At 49.9% G+C, this 16,165-nt stretch overlaps 1 protein-coding gene and 1 long non-coding RNA gene across 2 annotated transcripts; one reads left to right on the top strand and one right to left on the bottom strand.

The window, feature by feature from the left end:
• Positions 1 to 2,951: 2,951 nt before the first annotated feature.
• SLC25A34 (solute carrier family 25 member 34) lies at positions 2,952 to 11,197 on the top strand. The gene is made up of 5 exons (XM_077260430.1): positions 2,952 to 3,545; positions 4,836 to 4,901; positions 8,611 to 8,763; positions 10,053 to 10,187; positions 10,262 to 11,197. The coding sequence occupies exons 1-5, from the start codon at positions 3,144 to 3,146 to the stop codon at positions 10,436 to 10,438; spliced, it is 933 nt and encodes a 310-aa protein (XP_077116545.1). The 5' UTR covers positions 2,952 to 3,143; the 3' UTR covers positions 10,439 to 11,197.
• A 2,598-nt stretch (positions 11,198 to 13,795) lies between these two features.
• LOC143770622 (uncharacterized) lies at positions 13,796 to 14,099 on the bottom strand. The gene is made up of 2 exons (XR_013214679.1): positions 13,998 to 14,099; positions 13,796 to 13,952 (listed from the first exon to the last, which is right to left on the bottom strand). It is a non-coding gene; the product is annotated as an uncharacterized LOC143770622 (long non-coding RNA).
• Positions 14,100 to 16,165: the final 2,066 nt, after the last annotated feature.

Here is a 16,165-nt window from a genome sequence, read left to right as displayed (position 1 = left end):
GCCACATACAGTTTTTATCTTAGTGCATTGGTGTACCACACGGCCAATCCCTGATTGAAGGCTGGCTGTTTCATTAGGTATTGCACCTGTGCATTTGTTATTTCATTTGGGTCCGCTGCATCCTGCTTGTGCATTTGTATTGAGGCCTATTCAGACAGGTAAGCATCTCTGCCTGTTTTTGGTGTGTTTTCAGGATATATCACTATGTATCTGTCAGGAGGTGGAGGAGCGATGCTCTGCAGAGAGGTCAGTGGTGTAATAATCTGCAGGGTATATCACTATGTATCTGTCAAGAGGTGGAGGGGCGATGGTCTGCAGAGAGGTCAGTGGTGTAATAATCTGCAGGATATATCACTGTATCTGTCAGGAGGAGTAGGGACGATGCTCTGCAGAGAGGTCAGTGGTGTAATAATCTGCAGGATATATCACTGTATCTGTCAGGAGGTGGAGGAGCGATGCTCTGCAGAGCGGTCAGTGGTGTAATAATCTGCAGGATATATCACTATGCATCTGTCAGGAGGTGGAGGAGCGATGCTCTGCAGAGAGGTCAGTGGTGTAATAATCTGCAGGATATATCACTATGTATCTGTCAGGAGGAGGAGGAGCGATGTTCTGCAGAGAGGTCAGTGGTGTAATAATCTGCAGGATATATCACTATGTATCTTTCAGGAGGTGGAGGAGCGATGCTCTGCAGAGAGGTCAGTGGTGTAATCTGCAGGATATATCACTATGTATCTGTCAGGAGGAGGAGGAGCGATGTTCTGCAGAGAGTTCAGTGGTGTAATAATCTGCAGGATATATCATTATGCATCTGTCAGGAGGTGGATGAGCGATGCTCTGCAGAGAGGTCAGTGGTGTAGTAATCTGCAGGATATATCACTGTGCATCTGTCAGGAGGTGGAAGAGCAATGCTCTGCAGAGAAGTCAGTGGTGTAATAATCTGCAGGATATATCACTGTGTATCTGTCAGGAGGAGGAGCGATGCTCTGCAGAGGTCAGTGTATTAATCTACAGATAATATATCACTATGTCTCTGTCAGGAGGTGGAGGAGCGATGCTCTGCAGAGAGGTCAGTGGTGTAATCTGCAGGATATATAGCTGTGTATCTATCAGGAGGTGGAGGAGCGATGCTCTGCAGAGAGGTCAGTGGTGTAATAATCTGCAGGATATATCACTGTGTATCTGTCAGGAGGAGGAGGAGCGATGCTCTGCAGAGAGGTCAGTGGTGTAATAATCTGCAGGATATATCACTGTATCTGTCAGGAGGTGGAGGAGCAATGCTCTGCAGAGAGGTCAGCGGTGTAATAATCTGCAGGATACATCGCTATGCATCTGTCAGGAGGAGTAGGGACGATGCTCTGCAGAGAGTTCAGCGGTGTAATAATCTGCAGAATATGTCACTGTGTATCTGTCAGGAGGAGTAGGGACGATGCTCTGCAGAGAGTTCAGTGGTGTAATAATCTGCAGGATATATCGCTATGTATCTGTCAGGAGGTGGAGGAGCGATACTCTGCAGAGAGGTCAGTGGTGTAATAATCTGTAGGATAGATCACTGTGTATCTGTCAGGAGGTGGAGGAGCGATGCTCTGCAGAGAGGTCAGTGGTGTAATAATCTGCAGGATATATCGCTATTTATCTGTCAGGAGGTGGATGAGCGATGCTCTTCAGAGAGGTCAGTGGTGTAATAATCTGCAGGATATATCACTGTATCTGTCAGGAGGTGGAGGAGCGATTTTCTGCAGAGAGGTCAGTGGTGTAATAATCTGCAGGATATATCACTGTATCTGTCAGGAGGTGGAGGAGCGATGCTCTGCAGAGAGGTCAGTGGTGTAATAATCTGCAGGATATATCACTATGTATCTGTCAGGAGGAGGAGGAGCGATGTTCTGCAGAGAGGTCAGTGGTGTAATAATCTGCAGGATATATCACTATGTATCTTTCAGGAGGTGGAGGAGCGATGCTCTGCAGAGAGGTCAGTGGTGTAATCTGCAGGATATATCGCTATGTATCTGTCAGGAGGTGGAGGAGCGATGCTCTGCAGAGAGTTCAGTGGTGTAATAATCTGCAGGATATATGATTATGCATCTGTCAGGAGGTGGATGAGCGATGCTCTGCAGAGAGGTCAGTGGTGTAATCTGCAGGATATATCACTGTATCTGTCAGGAGGTGGAGGAGCGATGCTCTGCAGAGAGGTCAGCGGTGTAATAATCTGCAGGATTTATCACTGTGTATCTGTCAGGAGGAGGAGGAGCGATGCTCTGCAGAGAGGTCAGTGTGTAATAATCTGCAGGATATATCACTATGTATCTGTCAGGAGATGGAGGAACGATGCTCTGCAGGGAGGTCAGCGGTGTAATAATCTGCAGGATATCACTATGTATCTGTCAGGAGGTGGAGGAGCGATGTTCTGCAGAGAGGTCAGTGGTGTAATAATCTGCAAGATATATCACTATGTATCTGTCAGGAGGAGGAGGAGCGATGCTCTGCAGAGAGGTCAGTGGTAGTGATATATCCTGCAGATTATTACATGTATCTGTCAGGAGGTGGAGGAGCGATGCTCTGCAGAGAGGTCAGTAGTGTAATAATCTGCAGGATAGCACTATGTATCTGTCCGGAGGTGGAGGAGTGATGCTCTGCCGTGAAGTCATTGTTGTAATAATCTGCTGGATATATCACTATCTGCCGCCTCCTCCTGTTCCGTGCAGGTACTGAGCGTTCCGCTAGGGGGCAGCAAGGGTCGGTGTCCTCGGTGCTTTGTCGCGGTCACCTCACAGGATTCTTCATGCAGGAAGCGGAGGCTGGGCTGCAGGTGCCTTTCTCCCCACGTGATGGGCGGCTGGAGGTGTGTGCTGGTAGGAGGCTGCTGATTGGTCAGTGGAGGCATCCTGGAGGTGAGTGAAGGAAGCCGCGGATTGGTCAGGGACGGTGTCTTGGAGGTGCCGGGTGCGCATAGGAGGTCGCAGATTGGTCAGGGATCGGGCGCAGGGCGGAGTCCGGCTCCGGAGGTGATGAGTGCGCGGCGGCGGTCGGTGGCTCCGGCCCCGTACACGACAGTGGCGGCTGACACCGGAGAGCACTGGCGTGTGCGGTGCTGATGGCGGGGGCTGCGCTCTGATCGGTCGTTCCGGTCTCTACAGATAACCATGGCGACCCCCCCGCCCGGCGCCGCCGTCTCCGTGTCGCCCCCGGTGGACTTCGTGCTCGGCGCCTCCGCCTGCTGCTTGGCCTGTGTGTTCACTAACCCGCTGGAGGTGGTGAAGACGCGGCTGCAGCTGCAGGGAGAGCTGCGCTCCCGGGGCTCCTACCCGCGCCACTACCGGGGGGTGCTGCAGGCCATGGCGGCCGTGGGGGCGGCGGACGGGCTGCGGGGGCTGCAGAAGGGGCTGACGGCGGCGCTGCTCTACCAGGGCCTGATGAACGGTGTCCGCTTCTACCTCTACTCGCACGCCGAGGCCGCGGGGCTGACGGAGCGGCCGGGGGGCAACGTGGCCGCGGGGGCGATGGCCGGGGCCCTGGGGGCCCTCGTGGGGAGCCCGGCGTATCTGGTAAGTGCCCTATGAGAGTCCTATGTAACGCCACAGATGTCACCCGCAGTCCTATGTAAGGCCACAGATGTCACCCGCAGTCCTACGTAACGCCACAGCTGTCACCCGCAGTCCTGTGTAAGGCCACCGATGTCACCCGCAGTCCTATGTAAGGCCACAGCTGTCACCCGCAGTCCTATGTAAGGCCACAGCTGTCACCCGCAGTCCTGTGTAAGGCCACCGATGTCACCCACAGTCCTATGTAACGCCACAGATGTCACCCGCAGTCCTATGTAAGGCCACAGATGTCACTTGCAGTCCTATGTAAGGCTACGTTCACATTAGCGTTGCCCCTATATTTAACATGGGGGCGCATGGACATGCGTTTTGTGACTCGTGCGTAGTTTTTGGCGCAAGCGTCGGCGCACAGGACGCTGCATGTTGCATTTTTTTTGCGTCCAAAATCAAGCCAAAAATGGACGCATGAGTCACAAAACAATGCGTTTTTGCATACGTTTTGCATGCGTTGCGTCACCGACGCAACGCCCAACAACGCAAATGTGAACGTAGCCTTAGGCCACAGATGTCACCCGCAGCCCCGTGTAACGCCACACGTCACCCGCAGTCCTATGTAACGCCACACGTCACCCGCAGTCCTATGTAACGCCACAGATATCACCTGCAGTCCTGTGTAACGCCACAGCTGTCACCCGCAGTCCTGTGTAACGCCACACGTCACCCACAGTCCTATGTAAGGCCGCAGATGTCACCCGCAGCCCCTTGTAACGCCACAGATGTCACCTGCAGTCCTATGTAACGCCACAGATGTCACCTGCAGTCCTATGTAACGCCACAGATGTCACCTGCAGTCCTGTGTAACGCCACAGATGTCACCTGCAGTCCTATGTAACGCCACAGATGTCACCTGCAGTCCTGTGTAACGCCACAGATGTCACCTGCAGTCCTGTGTAACGCCACAAATGTCACCCGCAGTCCTATGTAACGCCACACGTCACCCGCAGCCCTGTGTAACGCCACAGATGTCACCCGCAGTCCTATGTAACGCCACACATCACCTGCAGCCCCGTGTAACGCACAGATGTCACCCGCTAGAGGACGCGGCACCGATACTATGGCTGGTGCAGGGGGGCCGTCCTCTTACGTCTGCCGATACAGTGGGGTCACAGCTGCCGGACCCCGAAATGGTCCACAAGATCTGAGTACGGAGCCCCTCCCCCGTCGTGTGCAGCTCAGGCGACGAATCCACAGATTTTAACGTTCCAACACTAACACTGCGCTGCCGTTCTGCAGGTGAAGACACATCTCCAGGCGCAGACGGTGTCCGCCATCGCTGTTGGACATCAGCACAACCACCAGGTGAGACACTCTGCAGACTATTCACATCCGCAGAGCATCGCTCCTCCACCTCCTGACAGATAGTGATATCCTGCAGATTATTACATCACTGACCTCTCTGCAGAACATCGCTCCTCCACCTCCTGACAGATACACAGTGATATATCCTGTAGATTATTACACCACTGACCTCTGCAGAGCATCGCTCCTCCGCCTCATGACAGATACACAGTGATATATCCTGCAGATTATTACACCACTGACCTCTGCAGAGCATCGCTCCTCCACCTCCTAACAGATACAGTGATATATCCTGCAGATTATTACACCACTGACCTCTCTGCTGAGCATCGCTCCTCCACCTCCTGACAGATATATCTTGCAGATTATTACACCGCTGACCTCTCTGCAGAGCATCGCTCCTCCACCTCCTGACAGATACATAGTGATATATCCTGCAGATTATTACACCTCTGACATCTCTGCAGAGCATCGCTCCTCCACCTCCTGACAGATACACAGTGATATATCCTGCAGTTAATACACCACTGACATCTCTGCAGAGCATCGCTCCTCCACCTCTTGACAGATACATAGTGATCTATCCTGCAGATTATTACACCGCTGACCTCTCTGCAGAGCATCGCTCCTCCACCTCCTGACAGATACACAGTGATGTATCCTGCAGATTATTACACCGCTGACCTCTCTGCAGAGCATCGCTCCTCCACCTCCTGACAGATACATAGTGATATATCCTGCAGATTATTACACCGCTGACCTCTCTGCAGAACATCGCTCCTCCACCTCCTGACAGAACCATAGTTATATATCCTGCAGATTATTACACCGCTGACCTCTCTGCAGAGCATCGCTTCTCCTCCTCCTGACAGATACACAGTGATATATCCTGCAGATTATTACACCGCTGACCTCTCTGCAGAACATCGCTCCTCCACCTCCTGACAGATACATAGTTATATATCCTGCAGATTATTACATCGCTGACCTCTCTGCAGAGCATCGCTCCTCCACCTCCTGACAGATACATAGTGATATATCCTGCAGATTACACCACTGACCTCTCTGCAGAGCATCGCTCCTGACAGACATGGTGATATATCCTGCAGATTATTACACCACTGTCCTCTCTGCAGAGCATCACTCCTCCACCTCCAGACATACATAGTGATATATCCTGCAGATTATTACACCACTGACCTCTCTGCAGAGCATCGCTCCTCCACCTCCTGACATACATAGTGATATATCCTGCAGATTATTACACCGCTGACATCTCTGCAGAGCATCGCTCCTCCACCTCCTGACAGATACACATTGATATATATTTTGCAGATTATTACACCACTGACCTCTCTGCAGAACATCGCTCCTCCACCTCCTGACAGATACACAGTGATATATCCTGCAGATTATTACACCACTGACTTCTCTGCAGAGCATCACTCCTCCACCTCCTGACAGATACATAGTGATATATCCTGCAGATCATTACACCACTGACCTCTCTGTGCAGAGTTGGAGCAGTGGGGGAGGGTTGTGGTTGTTGTTGGTTTGTGTATGGATTCAAAGTCCAGTTGGGGCTGCGTCGGTCTCCGCTCTGTCCGCCGTAAAACCGCCCCCCCTCCGCTCTCCCTCCTCCGCTCTGGCTGCAGTCAAACTCACTGTCTGCCGCTCCCCCCCTCCTATCTGGCTGCCCCTCCCCCATCTGCTCTGGCTGCTGCTCCCCCCATCCTCTCTAGCTGCCGCTCCCCCCCTGTCCGCCGCTCCCCCCTCCGCTCTCTCCCCCCCCCCCCCCCCCCCCCCATCCTCTCTGTCCTCCGCTCCCCTACTCTCACTTGTGATTAGGCTGATCTCCAGGAAATCTAGGGATCCATATTAATGAAGTACAAGAAACCCGACTTCGTGGGGCTGTGAGGGGACCCCATTATCAGAGGGAGCAGCTGCAGATCGTCCGTCGCACTTCTCAGATTATATAGTTGCAGATTTGACCGGATTATTCCTGAATCTTCTTAATCTTGAGCCAACTCCATTTCTTGTTGTATAGTCACAGACCGAGGGGCGAAACCAAACGTCTGCAGCGGGAAGGCAAATACCCCGAGAAAATGGTGTCTGCATGAATATCACATTAGGGATGTCATCACCAGGGGCGGGGCCGACAACCACAGGTATACAGGCTGGTTGTCAGTAAGAGGGCGGGGCCGACAACCACAGGTATACAGGCTGGTTGTCAGTAAGAGGGCGGGGCCGACAACCACAGGTATACAGGCTGGTTGTCAGTAACAGGGCGGGGCCGACAGCCACAGGTATACAGGCTGGTTGTCAGTAAGAGGGCGGGGCCGACAACCACAGGTATACAGGCTGGTTGTCAGTAAGAGGGCGGGGCCGACAACCACAGGTATACAGGCTGGTTGTCAGTAAGAGGGCGGGGCCGACAACCACAGGTATACAGGCTGGTTGTCAGTAAGAGGGCGGGGCCGACAACCACAGGTATACAGGCTGGTTGTCAGTAAGAGGGCGGGGCCGACAACCACAGGTATACAGGCTGGTTGTCAGTAAGAGGGCGGGGCCGACAACCACAGGTATACAGGCTGGTTGTCAGTAAGAGGGCGGGGCCGACAACCACAGGTATACAGGCTGGTTGTCAGTAAGAGGGCGGGGCCGACAACCACAGGTATACAGGCTGGTTGTCAGTAAGAGGGCGGGGCCGACAACCACAGGTATACAGGCTGGTTGTCAGTAAGAGGGCGGGGCCGACAACCACAGGTATACAGGCTGGTTGTCAGTAACAGGGCGGGGCCGACAACCACAGGTATACAGGCTGGTTGTCAGTAACAGGGCGGGGCCGACAGCCACAGGTATACAGGCTGGTTGTCAGTAAGATGGCGGGGACGACAGCCACAGGTATACAGGCTGGTTGTCAGTAAGAGGGCGGGGCCGACAACCACAGGTATACAGGCTAGTTGTCAGTAACAGGTTGCAAACTGACAACCTCTCACACAATGTACGGGGGTTTTCATTGCTCCAGTATTTCTTTACCTGTGTTCTAATTTTCTGAAACTGACACAAGAACAAATAGCAACTACAAAAGCTTTAAGTATCTGCAGAGGAGGAATAATTTGCATAATGTGGAGGAGCGATGTTCTGCAGAACTGCACAGGTCAGTGGTGTAATAATCTACAGGATATATCATCTGAGGAGCGATGTTCTGCAGATCTGCACAGGTGAGTGGTGTAATTGTATGATGTATCGTCTGTCTGAGGAGCGATGTTCTGCAGATCTGTACAGGTCAGTGGTGTAATAATCTGTAGGATGTATCGTCTGAGGAGCGATGTTCTGCAGATCTGCGCAGGTCAGTGGTGTAATAATCTGCAGGATATATCATCCCTGAGGAGCGATGTTCTGCAGATCTGTACAGGTCAGTGGTGTAATAATCTGTAGGATGTATCGTCTGAGGAGCGATGTTCTGCAGATCTGTACAGGTCAGTGGTGTAATAATCTGTAGGATGTATCGTCTGTCTGAGGAGCGATGTTCTGCAGATCTGCACAGGTCAGTGGTGTAATAATCTGCAGGATGTATCATCTCTCTGAGGAGTGATGTTCTGCAGATGTCAGGAGGTGGAGGGGAGAGTTCTGCAGCGATTGTTCTCTTCGGTGACAGCCCGCGCTGGCGCAGCAGTAATGGCCTCTTTTTTTCTCCCTTGCTCAGAGCGTCAGTTCTGCCTTTGAGACCATCTACAAGAAGCAGGGGGTCCTAGGACTGTGGCGCGGGGTTAATGGAGCCGTCCCGCGGGTGATGGTGGGATCCGCCGTGCAGTTGGCGACTTTTGCTAATGCTAAAGATTGGGTCAAGAAACAAAAGGTAAGCGCAAGCGGTGTGTGGTGGAAGTGGCCATGTGTAGGGGACCTCGGTAACGCCCTGACGGGTATTTGTGCGGCACCGGTAGTGGAGTCTCGGCTAGACGGGCCGCTGACCGAACGCGAGCGTCCAATGCAACCATCATTGGTCGATTATATCGGTCTGTGTTCACACCGGCAATGAACCAACAGATGAGCAATTGTCAATAGTGTCCGTAAAGTCCTGCTCTCAGCAGCACATCCTCCCGGTGTAACCAGCACATGTGCAGACGATAAGGCGGCGTGAAGTCCCCATTGCTTCATGCATGGAGAACATGGCGGCTTGTCTGCAGCCGCTGGAAATGCACCATCACTCGTCCTTCATCGGAATTGGGTGTGTATGAGGCTGATCGTGCAGTCCGTACCCCCACCGTGATCCACGGACCACTCAATGAGGTGTTTGGACACTGACCTGCAGTGGAGAACGAGCCGCACATAGCATCCCACTGTATCCGGTGCAGGGAGCCATCTGTGCCGCACACGCTGGTTACACAGGACAAGGCGCTTGCACCCAAGTCACCTCTGCGGGTTCCGGCCCGTGCTCTGCGTAGGCAGGAGGATGGGAAGCGCTGTGCACAGGCGGTCAGAGGCCATTGCCCTTCCATTATACCCTTCTTCTGCCCCTGTAATACTTGTGCATCATGGAGCGCAGCGGCTCCAGCAACATCTGTGTATTGGCAGAGCTGCCGAGAGCGAGACAACCCCTCTGTTAAAGGGGCTTCACCCAGATAGAACAAAGTCCAGCTGACGAGACACCAGATCATTCCTACATTGGCAGTGAACGGTGCCGATGTTACGGCTGCATGATCCACAGGTGTCATGTGGGGGGTATTGTCCGTTCATCGCGGCGGGTTACAGCGCCATCAGCTCTGGATGTTTGTGGATAGCCCCTTTAACACTGAATCGCTGGGTGGGATGAGCGCGGAGGCAGAGACTGGTGACTGCTGCTGGCAAGAATACTACCTGATATGGTGCGGCGCCGCAGTACACAGAAGGTCGGGGCAGGAGACGGCGTTGGCTCGGTGTGATGATGGGGCAGGAGACGGCGTTGGCTCGGTGGGGTGACGGGGCAGGAGACAGCGTTGGCTCGGTGGGGTGACGGGGCAGGAGGCGGCGTTGGCTCGGTGGGGTGACGGGGCAGGAGACTGCATTGGCTCGGTGGGGTGACGGGGCAGGAGACGGCGTTCCTCGGTGGGGTGACGGGGCAGGAGATGGCGTTGGCTCGGTGGGATGACAGGTGGTTGTTTTCCGCAGTGGTTCTCTGATGACAGCTGGCTGGTGCCGTTGGCCGGCGGGATGATCAGCAGCGTTGGTGTTGCCATAGCGATGACTCCATTTGACGTGGTCAGCACACGCCTGTATAACCAGCCGGTGGACGTGCAGGGCCGGGTGAGTGCAGCTCCGCAGTCAAGGTCCTCGTTTCTTATTCATATCCTGTCCTCACTTTCCTTGTCTTTCCTCAGGGCCGTCTCTATCGTGGTTTCTTAGACTGTTTTTTGAAGATCGCGCACAAGGAAGGCGTCATGGCGCTCTACAAGGGCATCGTCCCGGCTTATGTCCGCCTGGGGCCACACACCATCCTCAGCCTGCTGTTCTGGGAGGAGCTGAGGAAGATGACCTATTACTACCAGCACCAGTGAGGGCGGAGCCAACAAGAACATGACCTCCAGAGCCCCAGCACGGGGCCCATATAGTCTCAGGAGACAAAAGAGGAAGGTGACCATAAGAAGCCGCAGATCTGGTGTTCTGTGCCAGGAGGGCGAGACTTCCACTCCCCGCAGACACTGGCGGAAGAGCTTCAATCCAAGTGTAATTACTTAGTAGGAGGGGTGCAGGCGCCCGGCCCATCCCCCGACTACAGGGGCCACATCTATGCACCGCTCCTCATGGCTGCAGGAAGGAACAGGATCGGTGTCAAGACGAGAAGACGAGTTTATTCTTTATGGTGGAGATGATTCAGAATATGATCATGTGATAAACCCCCAATCCCAGCCCTTGCTAGGATCACGTGACGTCCCCCCCCCTTGGGTCTAGATGGGATCACGTCACGTCCCCCCCCGGGTCTAGATGGGATCACGCCACGTCCCGGTTCAACCCCCCCCCCTGCTGCTACCCATCTCCCCCCCCCCACCCCCACCCCCGGGGCCTTGCTGGGATCACGAGTCGTGTGCTGTCCTGATGTCCCGGCCGATGGTGTTGCCCTCCCTGCGTTCACCTGAAGACACTCTGCATCCGCACAAAAACTGGAAGAGAGGGGAAAAAAAAACAACTGAAAACTGCACAAAAATCAGTGGCTGTAATAAGTCGTACAGACGGAAACTCGGACGTTTCATATATAGGTGCCTTATGTACAATGGCTGCGATGGGGGAGGGGAGGAATAAAAATCATCTACCAGAAACCTGTGGATATCACTAATCTGTGCAAGAGGGGATTATGGTAATGTGGAGTCGGAGTTAGTTTTGGTTGGAGTCGGTAGAAATGTTCCAAATCCAGCTTTAAAAAAAATGTATTAATATTTCATAATTGAACTTTCATATGAATTTTATAAATGTTACTCAAATATATATATGTTCTATCAAACTATGAACAACAGTGATAAGCAGTTCTGCTGGAGAAAGAGACATTTCTTAGGGTACTGTCACACAGTGGCACTTTGATCGCTACGACGGTACGATCCGTGACGTTCCAGCGATATCCATACGATATCGCTGTGTCTGACACGCAGCAGCGATCAGGGACCCTGCTGAGAATCGTACGTCGTAGCAGATCGTTTGGAACTTTCTTTCGCCGCTGGATCTCCCGCTGTCATCGCTGGATCGTTGTGTGTGACAGCGATCCAGCGATGCGTTCGCTTGTAACCAGGGTAAACATCGGGTTACTAAGCGCAGGGCCGCGCTTAGTAACCCGATGTTTACCGTGGTTACCAGCGTAAAAGTAAAAAAAAAAAAAAAAACAGTACATACTCACATTCCGGTGTCTGTCCCCCGGCGTTCTGCGTCTCTGCACTGTGAGCGCCGGCCAGCCGGAAAGCGAGCACAGCGGTGACGTCACCGCTGTGCTTTCCGGCTGGCGCAGACAGTGCAGAGAAGCAGAACGCCGGGGGACAGACACCGGAATGTGAGTATGTACTGTTTTTTTTTTTTGTGTGGTGCCCAAAACTTGTCTTGGTCCCCAAGCATAACCCCAAAATAGGCAAAATACACTTTTTTTACGAAGTCTGTTATGTTTCTTCTATGTTTTGGCAGTGTGTATTCACCACAAATGTAACAGAATGAGTCTGGATCGTTAAGACAACTTCTTCTTGATGAGTTCATGCTTTTCACTGGAAAACAGACAACAACATAAAGTTAGTGCAAAAATCAAGCTATGAACAAACTTTTAGAACACTAATTAACACAAAACTATATTGAGAACTGCTCAGTTCAAGTACTAATCCAAAGAAATTAATGAGATGATGTGTCGCATTTACCAACAAGTGCTATAAATAAGATACCAAAAATCTCAAAAACTTGAGCCAATCTGGCAAAACTGATGACATATTCAGAATCAGCACCCTAAAAATACCCTAAATTCGATGAAATATCTTTGGCACCAAAAATGCTGTTGACCAGTGTTATCCTTTCAACAAACTTTGCATCAGTTAACTGTGAGTACATGAGGAATAACAGTATTACTGACCACTATATCAGTTGTACGACCTGGCAATAATTTTGTACAATTGTTTTTAGGAAAAACAATTGTCATTTGGATTGTGAATGCAGAATTAAAAACCTGAGAGAGTCAAAGAAGCGTCACATTAAATCAGCTGTATTTGAACATTTCACCATCACTCAAGATAGAAAACATTGTCTGTCAGTGTATGACAAATGATCCAGACGAAAACAAATGCTGTGAAGCCAAGATCAGTGCATATTCAGGCAAAAGATAAAATGCTCTTACCAGAGCTTCTAATCTAAAGAGACATTTACAGCGCTTTCATCCAGAAGTACTGAAAGCAGTGGATGAGAAAGACTGCATCCAACCAATAAACCAGTGCCCAGCTCTTCCAGCCAAACAAAGGAGCAGAGAACTTTGCTGCCATCAGTTGCAAGATATTTTGTCAGTGACAAAGTTACTGTGACAATGACAGTAGATACATTTAAAAAACAGATCATAGAGCTTGTTGTAAAGGATAGTGTGCCTATTTCATTATTTTCAAGACCAGCTTTTATGTGTCTGAATGGGGAAATGGCCTGCAAGCTTGGTGTTTCTCTGGAGAGAGAGAGTATTAGAAAATTAGTAATCGAAGAAGCTTTTAAACAAAAGGAAGAACTTAAAAAAACTTTCAAGGGACGCTTTCTGTTTCTTAAAATGGATGCCTGCACACGTCACAGAGTGAACTATTTTGCCATCAATGTCCGATTTGTTTGTGACAAAAATGAAATTTAGTTACCAAGACATTGGCAGTAAAAGACACCAAAGCTCATCACACCAGTGAGTTTCTCCAGGTCTTGGTGGAAAAGGTTCTGCAAGACTATGAACTTAAAAAAGAGCAAGTTCTTTCTGTCGTAACTGACAATGCTTCAAATATGATAAGTACTGTTAAGCTAATGAATGAGAGTAATGATGGTGACCAGCAGCTAGAAGAACATTCTGGGTCCACAGAAATGTTTGAAATAGAGGAACACAGTATTGTAACTGAGGAGCAAACTGAAGTTGCTTCAGATGAACAGCAACATGATAGTTTAGATGATCTTGTTGAAACTGTCAATACGGTCTTTCATTCATCACATGCGCTGTGTTGTGCATACGCTACAGCTGGCTATAAGAGACAGTGTGCAAGAAGGACATGCTGCTGCACTGATTGGCAAGGTGAGAAAATTGGCTACTGTTGCCAGAACCCCTAAAGTTGACTCAATTTTTGAAGAGACGTGCTGGAAAAGGGGCAATTATTGATCAAGCCACACGATGGGGCAGTACTTATTTAATGATTCAGCGCTTGGTTGAACTGAAAACCTTTCTTGTAGACATGGCTAACCCTCAACTAACGCTAAATGAAAGTCAGTAGAATCAGGTGACAGCTGGAAAAATTGCTAGAGCACCCATTTACAGTGACTAAAAAATTACAAGCAGAGGACTTAACTCCAGGTATTTTCTTAAAGGAGTGGAAGAACCTGATGTACTTAACTCCAGGTATTTTCTTAAAGGAGTGGAAGAACCTGATGTTTCGCCTGTCCCAAAGAGGAGGGTTAATTGCAAGTGGCATTGCTACATCAATGAAACGGAGAGAGGAGCTACTATTACAAAATAACATTCTTTTGGCAGCTGTTTATGTAGACCCAATGCATCGGATTCTTCTAGATGATCAACAGCTAACTAAAGGAAAAGAAGCTCTGTTTGAAATAGCAGTAAGGATGAAAGGGTTGCAGAACAGTCAGGAGGAACAAGAAGAATTTGGTCATCCTGCCACATCTTCACCCTCATCAACTGATGAAGAATTTAATTTCGAAAAATATTTGGATCACAAGGACTGTGCAAAGCATTCCCGCATAGAAGAGTCATCCCCATAAAAGAACACAGCCAGTACATTTCAGCAGAATTTTTCATGTGCGCTAAAAGAAATTGAGAAATTTGACCGTTCATCAAAAATAACAGTGCAACAAGCGATTCCTCTGTATCCTGACATTGTCAGAGATGTTGCCCGAGTGGTTACTGCTTTGCCACCAACCCAAGTTAGTGTAGGGAGGTTGTTCTCTGCTCTCAAAATAATTAGATCACATTTGAGGGCATCCATGAAGGAGGATCTGACAGAGGCAATACTTTTTCTGAGGACAAATTTATAGATTTCTTCCTATTAACTGCATAACAGTGTTTATTGCATATTTACTTACAAGAGTTTATAAAAGTTATTTGCTAAATTCTAATTGTATTCTAATAAATTTAGTTTTTGCTCTAAGTGGTCTGATTACTTATATGATGGTGAGAAACTGAATAAGTACGATGTTAATATTTTACAACAGTAAATTTATTGTTACGAATTGGCCATTTATGAAGGAGTCGGAACCTGATAAAATCCAGGAGTCGGAGTCGCAACTGTGGCTTACCGACTCCACAGCCCTGGACAGGAGGGGACACATAATGCAGCGGCTACAGAGCCTACAAAAAGTGATCACATCGTAAATGTTTCCACATTTTTCCTTGTTAACACAACCTGAAATGTATTTTATTGCAATTTTATGTGAAAGGAACACAAAAGCCAAAAATATTTGTGACATGATATGAAGTTTTCTAATTATTGTAAAAATATACGGTACATCTCACAAATCTAAGGTGCCTTAGTATTCAGCCCTTGGAGTCTGAGTGACCACTCACCCCCAGAAGTCACATCATTAGTACATTGCGTCCCCCGGGGTGTGATTTCTTCAGTATAGCTACAGCTGTTCTGTGAAGGCCTCAGAAGTTTGTGTGAGATCATTAGGATCAAACAGCATCATGAAAACCAAGGAGCCCACCAGACAGGTCAGGGATAAAGCTGTAGAAAAGAGGAAAGCTGGGTTACGTTATAAAAAAATAGCCCAAGCTCTGAACATCTCACGGAGCACTGATCAATGCATCATCCAAACATGGAGTATGGCACAACTTCAAACCTACCGAGACATGGCCGTTCACCTCACCTGACCTCCCAAGAAATGGCCGACCACCTACCTGACCTATCGAGACATGGCCGTCCACTTAACCCGACCTCCTAAACCAGGAGAGCACTAATGAGAGAAGCAGCCGAGAGGCCCATGGTCACTGGAGGAGCCGCAGATCCACAGCTCAGGGGGCAAATCTGTCCACAGGACAATGATGGGGGTAAAGTTCAGAGGCGATGAAAACTTATTCAAGTTATTCTATAGACAGAATAATACAGATACTGAGTTACCACCAGTAGAGAGGACAGAAGGAGTGGTACTGTGCAGTGTATATATACAGGACAGGAGGAGTGGTACTGTGCAGTGTATATATACAGGACAGGAGGAGCGGTACTGTGCAGTGTATACATGTAGGACAGGAGGAGCGGTACTGTTCAGTGTATATATACAGGACAGGAGGAGTGGTACTGTGCAGTGTATATATACAGTAGGAGCGGTACTGTTCAGTGTATATATACAGGACAGGAGGAGCGGTACTGTGCAGTATATATACAGGACAGGAGGAGTGGTACTGTGCAGTGTATATATACAGGACAGGAGGAGTGGTACTGTGCAGTGTATATATACAGGACAGGAGGAGTGGTACTGTGCAGTGTATATATACAGGACAGGAGGAGCAGTGTATATATACAGGACAGGAGGAGTGGTACTGTGCAGTGTATATATACAGGACAGGAGGAGTGGTACTGTGC

This window comes from Ranitomeya variabilis, chromosome 4 (assembly GCF_051348905.1).
Source record: "Ranitomeya variabilis isolate aRanVar5 chromosome 4, aRanVar5.hap1, whole genome shotgun sequence".
In the NCBI taxonomy this organism is placed as follows: Eukaryota; Metazoa; Chordata; class Amphibia; order Anura; family Dendrobatidae; genus Ranitomeya; species Ranitomeya variabilis.
This window is presented reverse-complemented; position numbering and strand designations above follow the sequence as displayed.

Bases quoted from the DNA above. Each gene is read 5' to 3' on its own strand.
- SLC25A34 (XM_077260430.1), top strand. From the start codon at position 3,144: ATGGCGACCCCCCCGCCCGGCGCCGCCGTCTCCGTGTCGCCCCCGGTG. The intron at 4,902-8,610 runs GTGAGACACTCT...TCCCTTGCTCAG, and splicing joins GACATCAGCACAACCACCAG to AGCGTCAGTTCTGCCTTTGA. The intron at 8,764-10,052 runs GTAAGCGCAAGC...TGTTTTCCGCAG, and splicing joins ATTGGGTCAAGAAACAAAAG to TGGTTCTCTGATGACAGCTG.